Consider the following 14338-nt stretch of genomic DNA (forward strand, 5'->3'; position numbering starts at 1 on the left):
TCTGATGAAGATACAGTAGTAGATTTTACTTCGAATTCTATTAGCACATCTCTACCTCTCTACTGTTATAAAAATTAAAGATGTTTTTACCATTATTTTAGTACGTCATCCGTGTATGATTCGGTTTTTAAGTTCGTTTACTTTCCAAAATACATATATGTATTTGAGTCGGTTTTAAGATCGTTCACTTCTGGTAATTTTGAAGGAATCCTATAAGAAATCTGTTTAAAAAAACTCGCATGCTAACTTGAGACGAGGACTCCTAACTGTAGCTCATGATTTTCTAATATTATATATATCCAAGCGAACCCTCATAGTGAATTTCATTTTAACTAAATCATATAACAATAATATGATTAAAATAGACTTCATCCGGTGTAACGCTCGGACATTTTTTTCTAGCCTTTTTAAAAATTTTGAATGGTACATTTCATACGAAAATTTTTTATATAGAAGTTGTTTTAAAATATTAAATAAATTCATTTTTTTAAGTTTAAAATAATTAAAAATCAATTAATTATTTGTTAATGGTTTTCTCATTTTACGTGTTCTTACTTAATGTTCATCTTCCGGCCCATATGTAAACAAGAAACTGAAACTAAGCCGAGCCATCATACATAAGGTGTTCCTTAGAACTGAGTATTCCTAATTTCACAAATCTATTCTATGATTACACTGATAATATTTGGATAAATCATTTTGTTTCAAGATAATTTAAAATTTTAAACTACTATAATTCAACATACAAATTAACTTCAAATTTATCGTGAATCTAGGATCAGAGTTGTGCCAAACAAGACAAGCACATACTTATTGTGTTTTGTCACGTCAAACATTTCACTACGACGACGCCTGCCGACCACCGTGCATGCGTCCCTGCCGTCCTGGTATACGGTGCATGCACGTACCCGGCATGGCCATGCCACGGCGCCAATCGCCGCCCATGATTCGCCCATCCACTGCACGCTACAAATACCCGCGCGCCGCGCGAAGCAGCCGATCCCATCACACACACACTGACACACAGTGAGTCACACACCATCCCACTCTCTCCATCGATCTCGATCACAAGCTAGCAATCCACACACATACAATGGCGTGCATCAACCGCAAGGGCGGCGCGGCGGCGGCGTACGCGGTGGCGCTGTGCGTGGCGCTGGTGCTTGCGGCGGGCGCGGCGGATGCGGCGGGGTGCAACCCGTCGGCGCTGTCGCCGTGCATGAGCGCGATCATGCTGGGCGCGGCGCCGTCGCCCGGCTGCTGCGTGCAGCTGCGGGCGCAGCAGCCGTGCCTGTGCCAGTACGCGCGCGACCCATCCTACCGCAGCTACGTCACGAGCCCCAGCGCGCAGCGCGCCGTCAAGGCGTGCAACGTCAAGGCCAACTGCTAAATTAAACTGCTACTACTGCTCTACTAGTACTAATGCCTGTGCAGTTTCGCTACTGCTACTGCCGCTGCTAGTAAATAAACGTGGTTGCCGCTAGCTAGGCAGCCATGATCAATTTGTGTGCATGTTTCAGTTCACTGTCACGTATGTATGGGGCTATATGAATGGAGTTCTATGGACAGCAAGCGTGTCTTCTCTGCTTGCTATCTCTTGAATGGGTATCTTGTTGTTAAGTTGCTTTTGTGTCACACATAAAAGAGAGGAGTTCAGCAAATACAACAATTTATCGCATGGCTGGCTGCTACAAATCTGAAAACCATAGGTAGCACTCGCAGGGGGTACACGAGAGCTGCTGCTGCACAATCCACTGGGTTCGGACTACATAATAGTGACAGACAAATACATCAAAAGACCTATACAACTCTCGGTAACAACTAACAAGCAAACTGAAACTGCGATGCACACTTCAAAAGCTCAAACCCAGAAAACCAAGTAGTCCTTCAAACATGGATTAAGAAGACAATCATTGTTTGTGGTTTTGCACTCTCTGCACTTTGCACTACTTTCAGTCAGGCACCCAAACTAACAGTAAAGACTACAGGATCTACAGAAGGATGCATTGAAGATCAATTTGTAGTAGAAGCAATTGCTGGCTTATCGTCTTTCTGTACACCCTGCAGTAAATAAGCCAATCAGGGAAAGTTTGTAAGCAAGAATGTCTAGGCTTTTATGAGGTTAATTGTATTGCAGATATTGCTTTTTTAATGTTGTCATACCAAAAAAATTCACAAATACAGTATTTTGTATACCATTTTATCATGAAGAGAAATGTTATCTGGAATCATTGCCGAGGCAGATTTCGCACCAGAAGTCGTCAGTGACATACCCTTCTGAAGAGATTGATCAAGACTGCTGTTGCTTTCAGACAAATCACCATCAGGTAGGCCCTGCAGTGATAAACCGAAATATAAGAGAAGTTGTAATCAATGCTGCCCAATTACTTTGTTCAGAGGGCACAAACAGTGTAAGCTTTGCCTTCACCCTTGTGAAACACAGCATATGTATGAACTATTGTAACGGGAAAGAAAATAGCATGCAGTTGTATTGTACAGATTGTGAAAGGAAAAAGGATAAAGAAAAGAAGAAGAAGAGAAATATGCATACTAGGTTGCCGTGAAATTTCTTCACATCTGGGAATGTTGGGAAGCCCATTATGGCATCACCATGAAGCATATTTTGTGAATTCAGCTCATGAAGCATATCAACCGTGAGACTTATGCCAAATTCATTTGCCTGGAGTAACTCATCAATGAATTCCTCAGAGATATTGGGGAACATTAAAAGAACAGATTTGGTCAAAGCAAGTGGATCCATATCATTTTCCTCGCACAGGGAAGAACAGCAAGCTCTAGCAGAAGGACTGTCCATCGAGGATGACTCTGCATAAATGTTTAGTCCAATTCGGTTCATGCAGCCATATGAAGAAAGAGAATCCGTGAGCTGAAATCCCGCAGATTTGTAATTTATTTCAGTTTCAGTTTCACCTGCTTGTCTCTTAGAATCATTGTATGCGAAAAGACTTAGTGAGGAAGGTATGAAAGGGCTGGCATCTGGATTCAACTGGGACCGTCCTTCCATTGTTCTTTGTTGAACAAACAACCGTGAAGTTTAAGAGAGGAGTTCAGTTAAAATCTGTGTGATCATGAGAGCCAAAGCATCATTGACATAAGAAATCATTTACTCAAAACAAGGCAGCCAAACAAGGTGAAATAAATGCTTGCCATTAAGAGATACTATATAGTGTGCAGAACTGCAGATACTAACTTATAAAACTAAGAGCAAGTAACTTTTGTTTTTTTCCTTGAATATACTGGAGATTTGCATATCATCTATCTATTATATTATTAAAACAGCCTTGAAAGGAGGCACCACGTTCGCTGTGGAGGCTAGAAATTCCCACATTAATTGGAGAAAAAGAAAAGAAGAGTCCAAGTAGAAATACAATTTAAAAATAGCTGAAATTCAGAATTAAAAATATGTAATATGGAAAGAGGAGTCCATATAGAAACCCAATACGAGATTAATCAAAAGTCAGAATAAAAATAAAATAAATTCCGAAATTAGCAAAAAATAAGAGAGAGAAGAGTCCAAGTAGGAATATCTCTATCTCTTCTCTACTATTATAAAAATTGAAGATGTTTCCGCGGTCCGTCATCCGTATTTGAGTCGGTTTCTCTACTCGGAAAAAAAAAACACACGCGAAAAAAAAGTGCAAAAAAAGGTTCCCGGAAATTTCCTAAAAAAAGAAAAAAAATAGTGCGTAAAAAAGTTTCAGTCCGATCTATAAAAAAAAATAGTCCGTGTAAACCGGTCCTAAAAAAAAAAGGGTTAGTGAAAAAAAAAGTTACCGTGCAACTTACTATAAAAAGAAACCGGTTGCTTTTCCAAAAATTCTAAAAAAAATGTTGGTGAAAAAAAAAAAGTCCCGCGCAACGTTAAAAAAAAAGTCCGATTCCAATTAAAGATCCAATTAATTAAAATTCCAAATGAAAAAAATGAAATTAGAAAAAAATAAAAAAAAAGTTCAAGTAGGAATACAATTTAAAATTAACTGAAATTCAAGAATAAATGTATATATAAGAACCCAATAATTGATTAATTAAAATTCAGAATTAAAAATAAAATAAAATCTAAAATTAGGTAAATTAAAATGAGAGTTAAAGTAGGAATACAATTTTGAAATAACTGAAATTGAATAAAAAATAAAACTATCAAAAGAACACAACACGAAAAATAAAATAAATTAAGAAATCAGAAAAAGAAAAAAAAGATATCAATTAGGAATACAATTTATTAATAACTAAAATTAGTGATAAAAAAAATAAAGACTACTAAAAGAAAAGGCCATCTGAAACACATGACGAGATTAATTAAGTAATAGGCCTATAGAGCAGCAGAGTGGTGGCGGTTGATAGGACATCTAAAAACTATTAATAAAACACCAAATAGAATCCTAATGACGATTAAAAAGGAAAGACGATGGGCAGGTCGTGATACAATAGGACAAGGCGGTTGGCGGAACTTCTAGAAAATAAAAAAATAAACCCCAATGATAATCATATTTTATTTTTAAAAAAATCAATTACAATAAAAATGAGAGGCAGCGGGTGGGTCGTATAGGAGTACAGTGGCAGAGCCGCCGATGGTTGGTGGGTCTTCTAGAAAGTTAAAAAATGAATTGCAACGATAGTTATATTCGATTTTTACAATCCCAATGACAATAAAGAGTATGCGGTGGACGGGTCGTATAGGAGTATAGTGGCAGCGTTTGACGGGATTTCTAAAAATTATAAAAAAATGAAACCCAATGACACAATAAACTCTAAAAACTATAAGGTCCAATTTAAAGGTTCGGTCTTCTAAAAAGTAAAAAAAAAAAAACCCCCCAATGATAATCATATTTGATTTTAAAATCTCAATGACAATAAAGAAGAGAGGCAGCGCGCGAGCCATAGAGGAGTACAGCGACAAAGTCACTCACATTTTGGCGGAATTTCTAAAAAGTGAAAAATGAACCTAAACGATAATTATGTTCAGTTTTATACCAATGACGATAAAGAGATGAGGCAGTGGGTGGTCGTAGAGGAGTATAATGACAGTATTTGACGGGACTTCTAGAAATTATAAAAACGAAACCCAACGGGACAATCTATAAGATACAAATTTTAAAGGTTCAAGAAGAATAAATAGAAACAGTGGTAGATCGAGCAGTCAAATAAAGAAGAATATAACAGAAGTAAATGGTAGCAACTGGTGTGACTTTTAAAAACTATAAAATTAGAAACACGACGATAATAAGGTTTGATCTTTTAAAGTCTTAAGACAACGAGATAAATATATAATAAATTTTAAGTAAAATTATATTAAAAATATATGATTTTGTATGGGTGCTAGCCACGCAATTGCGCGGGCCACCCAGCTAGTTTCATTAATGAGAAAGAAAAGTAAAAACAGTACAAACACAAACCCCAAAAGGGCAGAAACAAACCAGCTTTTGTTTTCTACTAGTCACTTGTCAGCTTCAACATATAGGCAGGGCCACAGGTAAAAAAGAGAAAAAAGAGGGAATAATGAATAACTAAGATATCATGTTTGATACACAAAATTGTGAGCACATAAAGTATCTCCTTGACTTACAAGGTAGTGTCATTAAACTAAGAGTCGCTTGAACTTATGATCATCACAGAAAGTAACCTGCCAACTAACAACCAACTACAATTATAACTCAACTGCAATAGAAAAGTAGTTCAGCTAGGTTAGTGAAGGTTCCAAGTCTTTTGCAGCAACTGTCAATCTTAGTTCGCATGCCAGCCTAGAATTCATAACAAGGTTTATTTCTGGGAGGACATATTTCTCAATTTATAATATTTTTAGACACAGTAGGTCAATAACGATTGCAAAATTGAAATTACATGCCGTATAGTTATGAGCTACGACATGGTGAATAGATGCAAGTAGTTTTGTCAATCAGAATGGTATGAAATAAAATCCCAATATGACTAAAGAATCATCTATTCGTACCTAAAACAACCTATATTATGATAGTAAATCACTACGAGATAGCCCAATATGGTCCCATGTGAGATGTGGCTGGCATACACCTGGTGGTCATATGGATCCACACAAAACAACAAACACGCACATGTTTTTTTAGAAGACAAGCAACAACATCATTGTTTTTGTCCTTTTGTTTTATTTTATAATCAGATACATCGATGTGCAAAGAATTAGTACAACTCTTATCTGTACGAGCTCTTATATGTAACTTATTGAAGGACTACTGTTATTCACCTCTCCCAAGTCCCAAGTACTAGTATACCATAACCTGTCCTCAACTCCTCACCCAATATTCAGGCAAAAACTACACTAAGTACTGTACTTGGCAGCACCAAAGCATATGAAATGAACTAAAATCTGCGCCGAAAAGACCATTCGGACAACAGGATCCACACGGCGAACCAAAACACATCAGGAAATCAACGAAACACGTTCTCGATTCTACGTACCGACGAACGGATCCACCACGCCCGCCACACCGGATCAGATCAACCGTGATTTGAGATTCGGAAGAGCCGATCCCAACTGGAGCGGAAATGGGCATCAGATAACAGAGAGAGACAGGTCGGGGGATTCAGTTACCTCGAGATGATTGGGAGGCGACGAGGAGGAAGTTAGTCGGCCGCCGCCGGTGGCCGCGGTGGTGCTCCGGCGAAGTGGGAACGGGGAAGGGATGGGATAGAGTGAGGAGGGAGACAATGGGGAGGGAGGTGACAACGAAAGGGGAGCATCCGACGGTTGGAGACCGTTGTAGTGTACAGATGGACGGTCCAGATGAGGCACGGTGTAGTGGTCGGCGTCGCTGCAGCTTTCTTTCCTTTGCCTTTTCTTTTCTCTCTTTTCTTTTATGTTTTACGAAAAGAAGAAGCTGCAGTTTCTTTTCTTTTTCAGAGCAGAGTTGTTGTCGTCCTCCACCACCCTCGTACTCCTGTGTTTTGACATAAAAATTAACCGGAAAACCTGATAGAAAAAAATTACCCACAGAATTTTCAATTTCAACCAAACTTTTAATTTTGTGTGAATTAAACACACCCTAATATCAATATGGTTACGCCGAACATCAAGGGAAGAAGCCCAGGACAAAAATATCCGCACGTCGCATCCAAGAGTAAAAGAAAATAATTATTTTGCGATTATCCATAAAGTACTTATAGATACTAAAATTTTATATTGAAAAATAAGTTCATAGCTCAGTTCCTCCACTAGCGGTGTGGATCGTGACTATTATGTTTGAAAAAATCAAAAGGGTCATGCGTCCTAAAATATAAGCATATTTAGTACAACGATAAGTCAAACATTTTCAACTTTAACTATTAATAGCAAAAAAATAAAAAAGATCAATCATGTAAAATTGATGTTATTATATTTATTATTAAACAAACTATCGTAATATGTAAGTCTTTTTATTTAAAACATCTTACTTTTTATAGATATACTTGGTCAAAATAGCATCTCGGATACCATGTCAGATTAAAAAAATACTTATATTTTAGGACGGAGGGAGTAGTTCAGATAGTAAAAGAAACTGGACATGAACAATTAATTATCTTGTTGATTTTCGCCTCGTAGAGAAATCGGCGCAACAAACAAACCACCCAAATGGCGAAGCGTCAATGTCGCAAAAAGCAGGATCAATTATGCATGACACAGTAATCTCCACACTTCTAGGATATTGTTTCCGGCCAGAACGAATCATATCCTTTTTTTTTTTTCTGTTCCTTTTTGTGGTCTCTGAACTCTGATAGAGCTGTGGGACATATTCGCTCGTTTCCCTGGTGCTGCTTGCTCGCCAATTCGCCATGGCCTCCACCGAGCAGCAAGAACACGCAGTGCCGCTGCTCCAACCCGAGGTCTGTGTTCATGTCAATTTTCCGCTATCCAATCTGTTTCCCTCTTCAGTTTACTGCCATGGACTGAGTTACTGATCTTAGCAAACCATGGAGTTTGGTTGCTGCAGGTAGAAGAAGAAACATATACCTCGGATGGGTCACTTGACATCGATGGCAACCCGGCGCTGAAGCATCGCACTGGTGGATGGAGAGCATGCCGCTCTATTCTAGGTATAGAATTAATCACTTAATTACTGATTAAAACTTTTCTTCTTGCCAATTTGTTCCTGGTTAATGTCTCCACTGAGGCGATATATGCTTATTAATTGTGCTTGCTGTGGATATGAGCCGAGTTCTGCTACTGCCTTGCCAACAATGGCATCATGTACAACCTCGTCACCTACCTCACAACCCAGCTGCATCAGAGCAATGTCGCCGCCGCCAAGAACGTGTCGACCTGGAAGGCCACCTGCTTCCTCACGCCGCTGGCCGGCGCCGTCGTCGCGGATTCCTACTGGGGGAGGTACCGCACCATGGTCGTCGCCTGCTGCGTCGGCGTCGCTGTCAGTTTGCTAAGATCCCCCTCACTTCAATCTGTCACTGTATCCCGCCATGAATTCAGCTCAGGTTTGAGGTTTGGTCACTCTCTGCTTCGTTCGTGCAGGGGATGCTCATGGCGTCTCTCTCGGCGCTTCTGCCGCTGCTGATCGAGAGCTCATCAACACTGTCCATGGCTTCAGCTCAAGAGTTCGTCTTGTTTCTTGGCCTGTACATGATCGCTTTCGGGGTGGGCGGGCTGCGGCCGTGCCTGATGTCCTTCGGCGCCGACCAGTTCGACGCCGGCGACCCATCGGAGCGCGCGAGCAAGGCGTCATTGTTCAACTGGTACGTATTCACCATGAACTGCGCCGCCGTGATATCCGCCACCGGCATGGTGTGGGTTCAGGACCACTACGGTTGGGGACTAGGCATGGGGATTCCGGCGATGGTCCTCGCCGTCGGGCTCTCCTGCCTTGTCGCCGCGTCACGGACGTACAGGTTTCAGATAACCCGCGGTAGCCCGCTCACCAGAGTCTGCCAGGTCGCCGTCGCCGCCGTCCGCAAGTTCAACGTCGCGGCGCCGGGCGACATGGCCCTTCTCTACGAGCTGCCGGAGGACGCATCCTCCATGAAGGGAGTTGAGAGGATCGAACACACCACGGATCTCGAGTTAGTTTCTTTTCTATGTTGATGTGCCGTGTTGGTTAATTTTCAGCTCCCGAATTCTTGAGATGTATCTGCCATTATCAGATTCTTCGACAAGGCCGCCGTCGTGACGGCGTCGGATGAGGAGGCGCCGCGCAATCCATGGAGGCTTTGCGTGGTGACGCAGGTGGAGGAGCTCAAGATTCTCGTCAGGATGCTGCCCCTGTGGGCGTGCATCGCCTTCTTCTACACCGGGACGGCGCAGACCAAATCGACGTTCGTCGAGCAGGGCATGGCGATGGACGCCCGCGTCGGCGCCCTCCGCGTCCCGCCGGCGTCGCTGGCCGCCTTCCAAATGCTCACCACCATCGTGCTGATCCCGCTGTACGACCGCGTGTTCGTGCCCGCCGCCAGGAAGCACACCGGGAGGGAGAAGGGCATCCCCGACCTGGCGAGGATCGGCGCCGGCCTCGCCACGGCCGTGCTCGCCATGGCCGCCGCGGCGACGGTCGAGACGAAGCGCGCCCGCGCGGCGCGGACGGCGAGCATACTGTGGCAGGCGCCGCAGTTCGCGCTGGTGGGCGCCGGCGAGCTGCTCGCCACCATCGGGCAGCTGGACTTCTTCTACAGCCAGGCGCCGCCCGCCATGAAGACGGTGTGCACGGCGCTCGGGCTCCTCGCCGTCGCGGCGGGCGACTACCTGAGCTCCGTCATCGTGACGGCCGTGTCGTGGGCGACGGCGAGCGGCGGCCGGCCGGGGTGGATCCCCGATGACCTCAACGAGGGGCACCTCGATCGCTTCTTCTGGATGATGGCCGGGCTCGGTTGCCTCAATCTTGTGGCGTTTACGTGTTGCGCCAAGAGGTACAACAAATCAAGGAAGACTTGTTGATATTTCAGGGCTTGTTTTCGGGAGGCACAAATCCTGGCTGATGCACATTGATGGGCCGAAAAACTTGATGCTAACTGGACCAAGACCCGGATCAGCCAACAGAGAGTTAGGCTTTGCATGGTAATCACATGGGGGAAAAAAAATCTACTCCATCCGTTTCACAATGTAAATCATTTAAGCATTTTCCACATTTATATTGGTGTTGATGAATCTAGACATTTATATCTATCTAGATTCATCAACATCAATATGTATGTGAGAAATGCTAGAATGACTTATATTGTGAAACGGGGGAAGTACATTCTAGTGGACCCGCAATATTAAGCCTCGGGCCATGGCCCAGGTGACTCGAGGCTTGGTAGGTCATTGGAAAAAGTACACCGAAGGTCCCTCAAGTTGTCATCGGGATACAAAAACATCCTCGAATCGCAAAACCAGATATACGGGGTCCCTTAACTATACAAAACCGGTCACCCGAGGTCCTTCGGTGGTTTTGACCCCGGTTTTAGTCTATGTGGCGGCTGAGTCAGCGTGGGACCCACATGTCAGGTGTCCACGTCATCCTCTCTTTTTCCATTTCTTTTTTCTCTTCTTTTTTTTACTTCTCTTTCCCGCGGGTGAGTAGCAAGGAACAGGCCGCGGAGCAAGGAACAGGCGGCGGCGAGCGGGGCTGACCGGCTGAGCGGCGGTCGAGGGAGGCGGCGTGCGAGCGCGCGGCCTGTTCCTTGCTACTCACCCGGCCGCGCGCTCGCCTGCCTGCCGCCAGCCCGCCACCGCTGCTCCGCGCCTCCACTTCGCCGGCCGCCGCGCGCTCGCACGCCGCCTCCGCCGGCCGCCGCTCGCTTGCTCGCCGTGAACAGCGCGGAGTTGATGTCCATGCCGCCCGGGTTGTAGGAGATGAAGTACGTACGGGTACAGGTTGGCCAGCAGCGGCGCGTGCGTCCGTTCCAGGAATGGGATCACGTAGCTCAGGAACGACTTCGCCTCGTCGGTGAACTTGCTAGCGGACGGCGGGATGTGGACGCCGATGGTGGCCTGGGAGACCGATGTCGTCACCTTGATGTGTCCCAGATCAGCCACCGCGAGCGCGGCGTGGACGTTCTCCATGGCCGGGAGGACGGCGGGACGAGGAGCTGCGTGTCGGCGCCGGCGACCTCATTGCCCACGACGACGAACCGGAATAACACCGTCGGGTAGGCCTGGATGTTCTCGCGGATCCAGGCGGCCGCGGTGGCTGTCCCGCCGTGCGCCAGGGCGGGGAGGTCGTAGTTGGGCGCGCCGCCGACGACGCGGATGCCCGTGCCGCCGAGCGCCGCGAGCGCGGCGCTGTCCGGCGCGTAGAGGCGCGCGACGGTGAAAGATAGAAATCAACAGGACTCGTTTAGCCAGCACATTGGCTAACTACTCCTTGTGCATGGCAGTGTAGCATGGTGATGACGACGTGTCGTCCTCCGGTTGGTCGGCCACGTTGCCACAGCATGTATAGAATTAGCTTAATTAGCATGCATCTGCTAGCTTGTTGCCGTGGTGCTCAGCAGCATCGGCTCATTGTCCTAGCCGAGCAAGTTAAACACTAGCTGCGCCTTGACAATGACAAGCAGCGGCGGCAGCGAATCGACCGGTTGGAGTAGTATTATTTGATGCGCCATGCGTGATGTTTGGGGATGTCGACAGTGGGCTCCGGCGATCTTCGGCGCGCTTCAGCAGGGTGGCATCACGACGGCGCAGAGGAGATGGGCACCGGCACCGGCAAAGAGGAGATGGTCGTTGTCGCCGGAGGAGGGGAAGGGGAAGGGTGGCGACGGCGGCATGGCGCGAGGCGGCGACGGTGGAGGCTGGGCAGCGGCAGCGGCACAGCCGCCGCCTCCACCGACCGCACCCGCACCTCCGTCGTCGACACTCGACAGCCTCCGCAAGAACTCCACAACTCCTGCAGCACGCAATCCAGATGGCCGCAACGAGGTGCTCGGTCCCCACCACCCTGCGTTTCCTCGCTCACCTCGCCGCCGCCGGTGTCCACGTACGCCGGTGAGCTCCCAAGAGCTCGGGGACCGCTTCCACGTCGGCGTCGACGTCCAGCGGCCGCGGCAACGCCGCCGTGTTCCGTGCTTGGTCGCGGAACGGCACCGCCTCCCTCCTTTGCACCCTCGGCCGGAGCAGCCGCCACAGCGCCGGCCGTCGCCGGCAACCGGACCTCCTCCTCTCCCACCTCGCCCCACCTCCTCCATCTTGGCGAGCATGGCGCAGCACGACGCGTCGATGCCCAGGTCATCGGCAAGCTTGACGAGGAACGCCTGGATGGAGTAAAAAAAAAAAAAGAAGAGAAAAAAAAAGGGAAAAGAGAGAGATGACGTGTATCACGCTGACATGTGGGGCCCACGCTGACTCGGCCGCCACGTAGACTAAAACCGGGATCAAAACCACCTAAGGACCTCGGGTGACCGGTTTTGTATAGTTAAAGGACCCTGCGTATCTGGTTTTACGGTTTGATGACGTTTTTTTTATCCCGATGACAAGTTGAGGGACCTTCGGTGCACTTTTTCCTAGGTCATTTGAAGTTGGAATAAGTTCACTTTGGGTCCCTCTATTTGTCGCCCAGTCCGACTTTCGTCCCTTGACCGTAAAACCGGGTACGACCCGTCCCCCAACTTACGAAAACTGGGCAACCGAGATCCCTCGGCGGTTTTGAAGGGTGTTTTGGCTGACGTGGCGCCTACGTGGCTTGTTTGACTAGTTCTCCGTCCCACGTGGCATTGACGTGGCGCTTACGTGGCAATTATATCTCGAAAAAATAATAAAAATCATGGGCCCACATGTCAGCCGCACAAAAAATAATTAATCTGAAAATGGTGGGGCCCACCTATCTGCTAAAAAAGGTGGGGCCCACGTGGGCCCCACATGTCATCTCCCTCTTCTTCCTCATCACGGCGTGCTCGTAGCCCGCTTCGGCCGCTGTCCATCTTGCTCCGCGGGCCGGCCGCTGCGCCCCGCTTGGAGCCTGCTCCGGCCGCTGCTCAACCTCCTCCTATCGGCTCCGCGCGCCGCCGCCCGCTCCACTCCTCCTATCGGCTTCGTGCGCCTCCGCCTACTCGGCTTCGCCGACCTGCAAGCAAAATTAGTTAGCGGTTAATTACATCGAGATCTTAGCATCCTCTTCCTGCTGGCATTTTGCTGACTTTCTTGGTGCTTGTCGCATGTCGACGAACTCAAAACGGGGGCACAGCTCGCGGCGAGGCGGCAGTCTGTGTCGATGACGACGGAACTACATAGGAGGGAGGCCATGGGGGTGCGCGGCTAGCTTCTAGTAGCGGAGCAGCACAACGGCATGGACGTCGCCGCCGGCGACGACGCGTCGCTCTTTGCCGCTGCCGGCTGCGAGCTCGAGCTTGCGCGCCTTGATGCCGGTCGACGTGCTGGACGTCCTCTCCTCTATCTATCCTTTTCTTTTCTTTTGCATTCCTTTTCTTCGTTTGCTTGTACTGCATCCGGCGTGCGCGCGGCGGAGAGGGCGATCGACGCAAGCGCCGCGCCGGCGGAGAGGGCGGCCGACGGGAGCACCGCGAGGGAGGAGGCGAGCTCGTCGGGCCGGCCGATGGGAGAGGAGCGGCGGCGTGCGCCGGCCGGCGGGAAGGAGTGAGAGGAGCGGCGGTGCGCGGGGGTCGGCGGCCGGCGGGAGAGCAGGAGAGGAGCAGCGGCGCACGGGGACCGGCGGGAGGGAGCGGCGCGTGGCGGCCGGTGGGAGAGAATCGGCGGCGCACGCCCGGCCGGAGTCTTCCGCTACGCCACCCACGTCTCCCCGTCGGAGTTGAAGATCCCATTGCCGAGGAGGTCCCCGAAGGCCCGAACACGCCGAGGAGGTCGCCGGCAGGGGCCGTTGGGTGGCCGCCGACCACGCCCGTCGCCGCCGCCGCCGCCCACCAGTGCCGTCCGCTGCCTGGGAAGAAGGAGAGAGAGGGGAAAGGGAAGTAAAGAGAGTGAGGATGGAGAAGAGAGAGAAGGGGGAGGGAAGAAGTGATGAGTGAGGCTGACATGTGGGACCCACGTGGGCCTCTCCATTTTAAAAATTATTTTTTATGTGCAGCTGACATGTGGGGCCACGCTTTTTATTATTTTTCTGAGATATAATTGCCACGTAACGCCACGTCAATACCACGTGGGATGGAGACATAGTCAAACAAGCCACGTAGGCGCCACGTCAGCCAAAACCACCTTCAAAACCGCCGAGGGACCTCGTTCGCCCGGTTTTTGTAAGTTGGGGGACGGGTCGTACCTGGTTTTGTGGTCAAGGGATGAGAATCGGACTGGGCGACAAATAGAGAGACCCAAAGTGAACTTATTCCTTTGAAGTTTGGTTCTAATAGACGCACTGGCTCAATTAAGGGCCACGGCCCAAGTAGGCCCATGAATGCTGCCAGAGTCGGTAAGATA

The 14338-nt window shown here is 47.9% G+C and overlaps 2 protein-coding genes and 2 pseudogenes across 3 annotated transcripts; 2 read left to right on the forward strand and 2 right to left on the reverse strand.

The window, feature by feature from the left end:
• The first annotated feature begins 1007 nt into the window (after positions 1–1007).
• On the forward strand, positions 1008–1602 carry LOC127776121 (non-specific lipid-transfer protein 2P-like). Its single transcript, XM_052302461.1, has one exon. The coding sequence runs from the start codon at positions 1094–1096 to the stop codon at positions 1388–1390; it is 297 nt and encodes a 98-aa protein (XP_052158421.1). The 5' UTR covers positions 1008–1093; the 3' UTR covers positions 1391–1602.
• Positions 1603–1608: 6 nt separating this feature from the next.
• Positions 1609–6693, reverse strand: LOC127776120 (uncharacterized). Of its 2 annotated transcripts, none has more exons than XM_052302460.1 (5): positions 6587–6693; positions 2932–3079; positions 2552–2826; positions 2197–2334; positions 1609–2061 (listed from the first exon to the last, which is right to left on the reverse strand). In XM_052302460.1, the coding sequence occupies exons 2-5, from the start codon at positions 3023–3025 to the stop codon at positions 2014–2016; spliced, it is 555 nt and encodes a 184-aa protein (XP_052158420.1). In that variant the 5' UTR covers positions 3026–3079; positions 6587–6693; the 3' UTR covers positions 1609–2013. The 2 variants fall into 2 exon arrangements, with proteins under 2 accessions (XP_052158420.1, XP_052158419.1); XM_052302459.1 differs by lacking the exon at positions 6587–6693 and adding an exon at positions 6454–6574.
• Positions 6694–7641: 948 nt separating this feature from the next.
• On the forward strand, positions 7642–10312 carry LOC127776113 (protein NRT1/ PTR FAMILY 8.3-like; annotated as a pseudogene).
• On the reverse strand, positions 9981–11268 carry LOC127777070 (lichenase-2-like; annotated as a pseudogene).
• Between the last annotated feature and the right edge of the window lie 3070 nt (positions 11269–14338).

The sequence above is a fragment of the Oryza glaberrima genome, chromosome 6 (genome assembly GCF_000147395.1).
Source record: "Oryza glaberrima chromosome 6, OglaRS2, whole genome shotgun sequence".
Lineage (NCBI taxonomy): Eukaryota > Viridiplantae > Streptophyta > Magnoliopsida > Poales > Poaceae > Oryza > Oryza glaberrima.

Excerpts from the sequence above, each read along its gene's own strand:
- LOC127776121 (XM_052302461.1), top strand. The coding sequence starts at position 1,094 with ATGGCGTGCATCAACCGCAAGGGCGGCGCGGCGGCGGCGTACGCGGTG.
- LOC127776120 (XM_052302460.1), bottom strand. The coding sequence starts at position 3,025 with ATGGAAGGACGGTCCCAGTTGAATCCAGATGCCAGCCCTTTCATACCT. Across the intron at positions 2,827-2,931 it reads TGATTCTAAGAGACAAGCAG|AGTCATCCTCGATGGACAGT; the intron begins GTGAAACTGAAA and ends ACATTTATGCAG. Across the intron at positions 2,062-2,196 it reads TTTCTCTTCATGATAAAATG|GGTGTACAGAAAGACGATAA; the intron begins GTATACAAAATA and ends TATTTACTGCAG.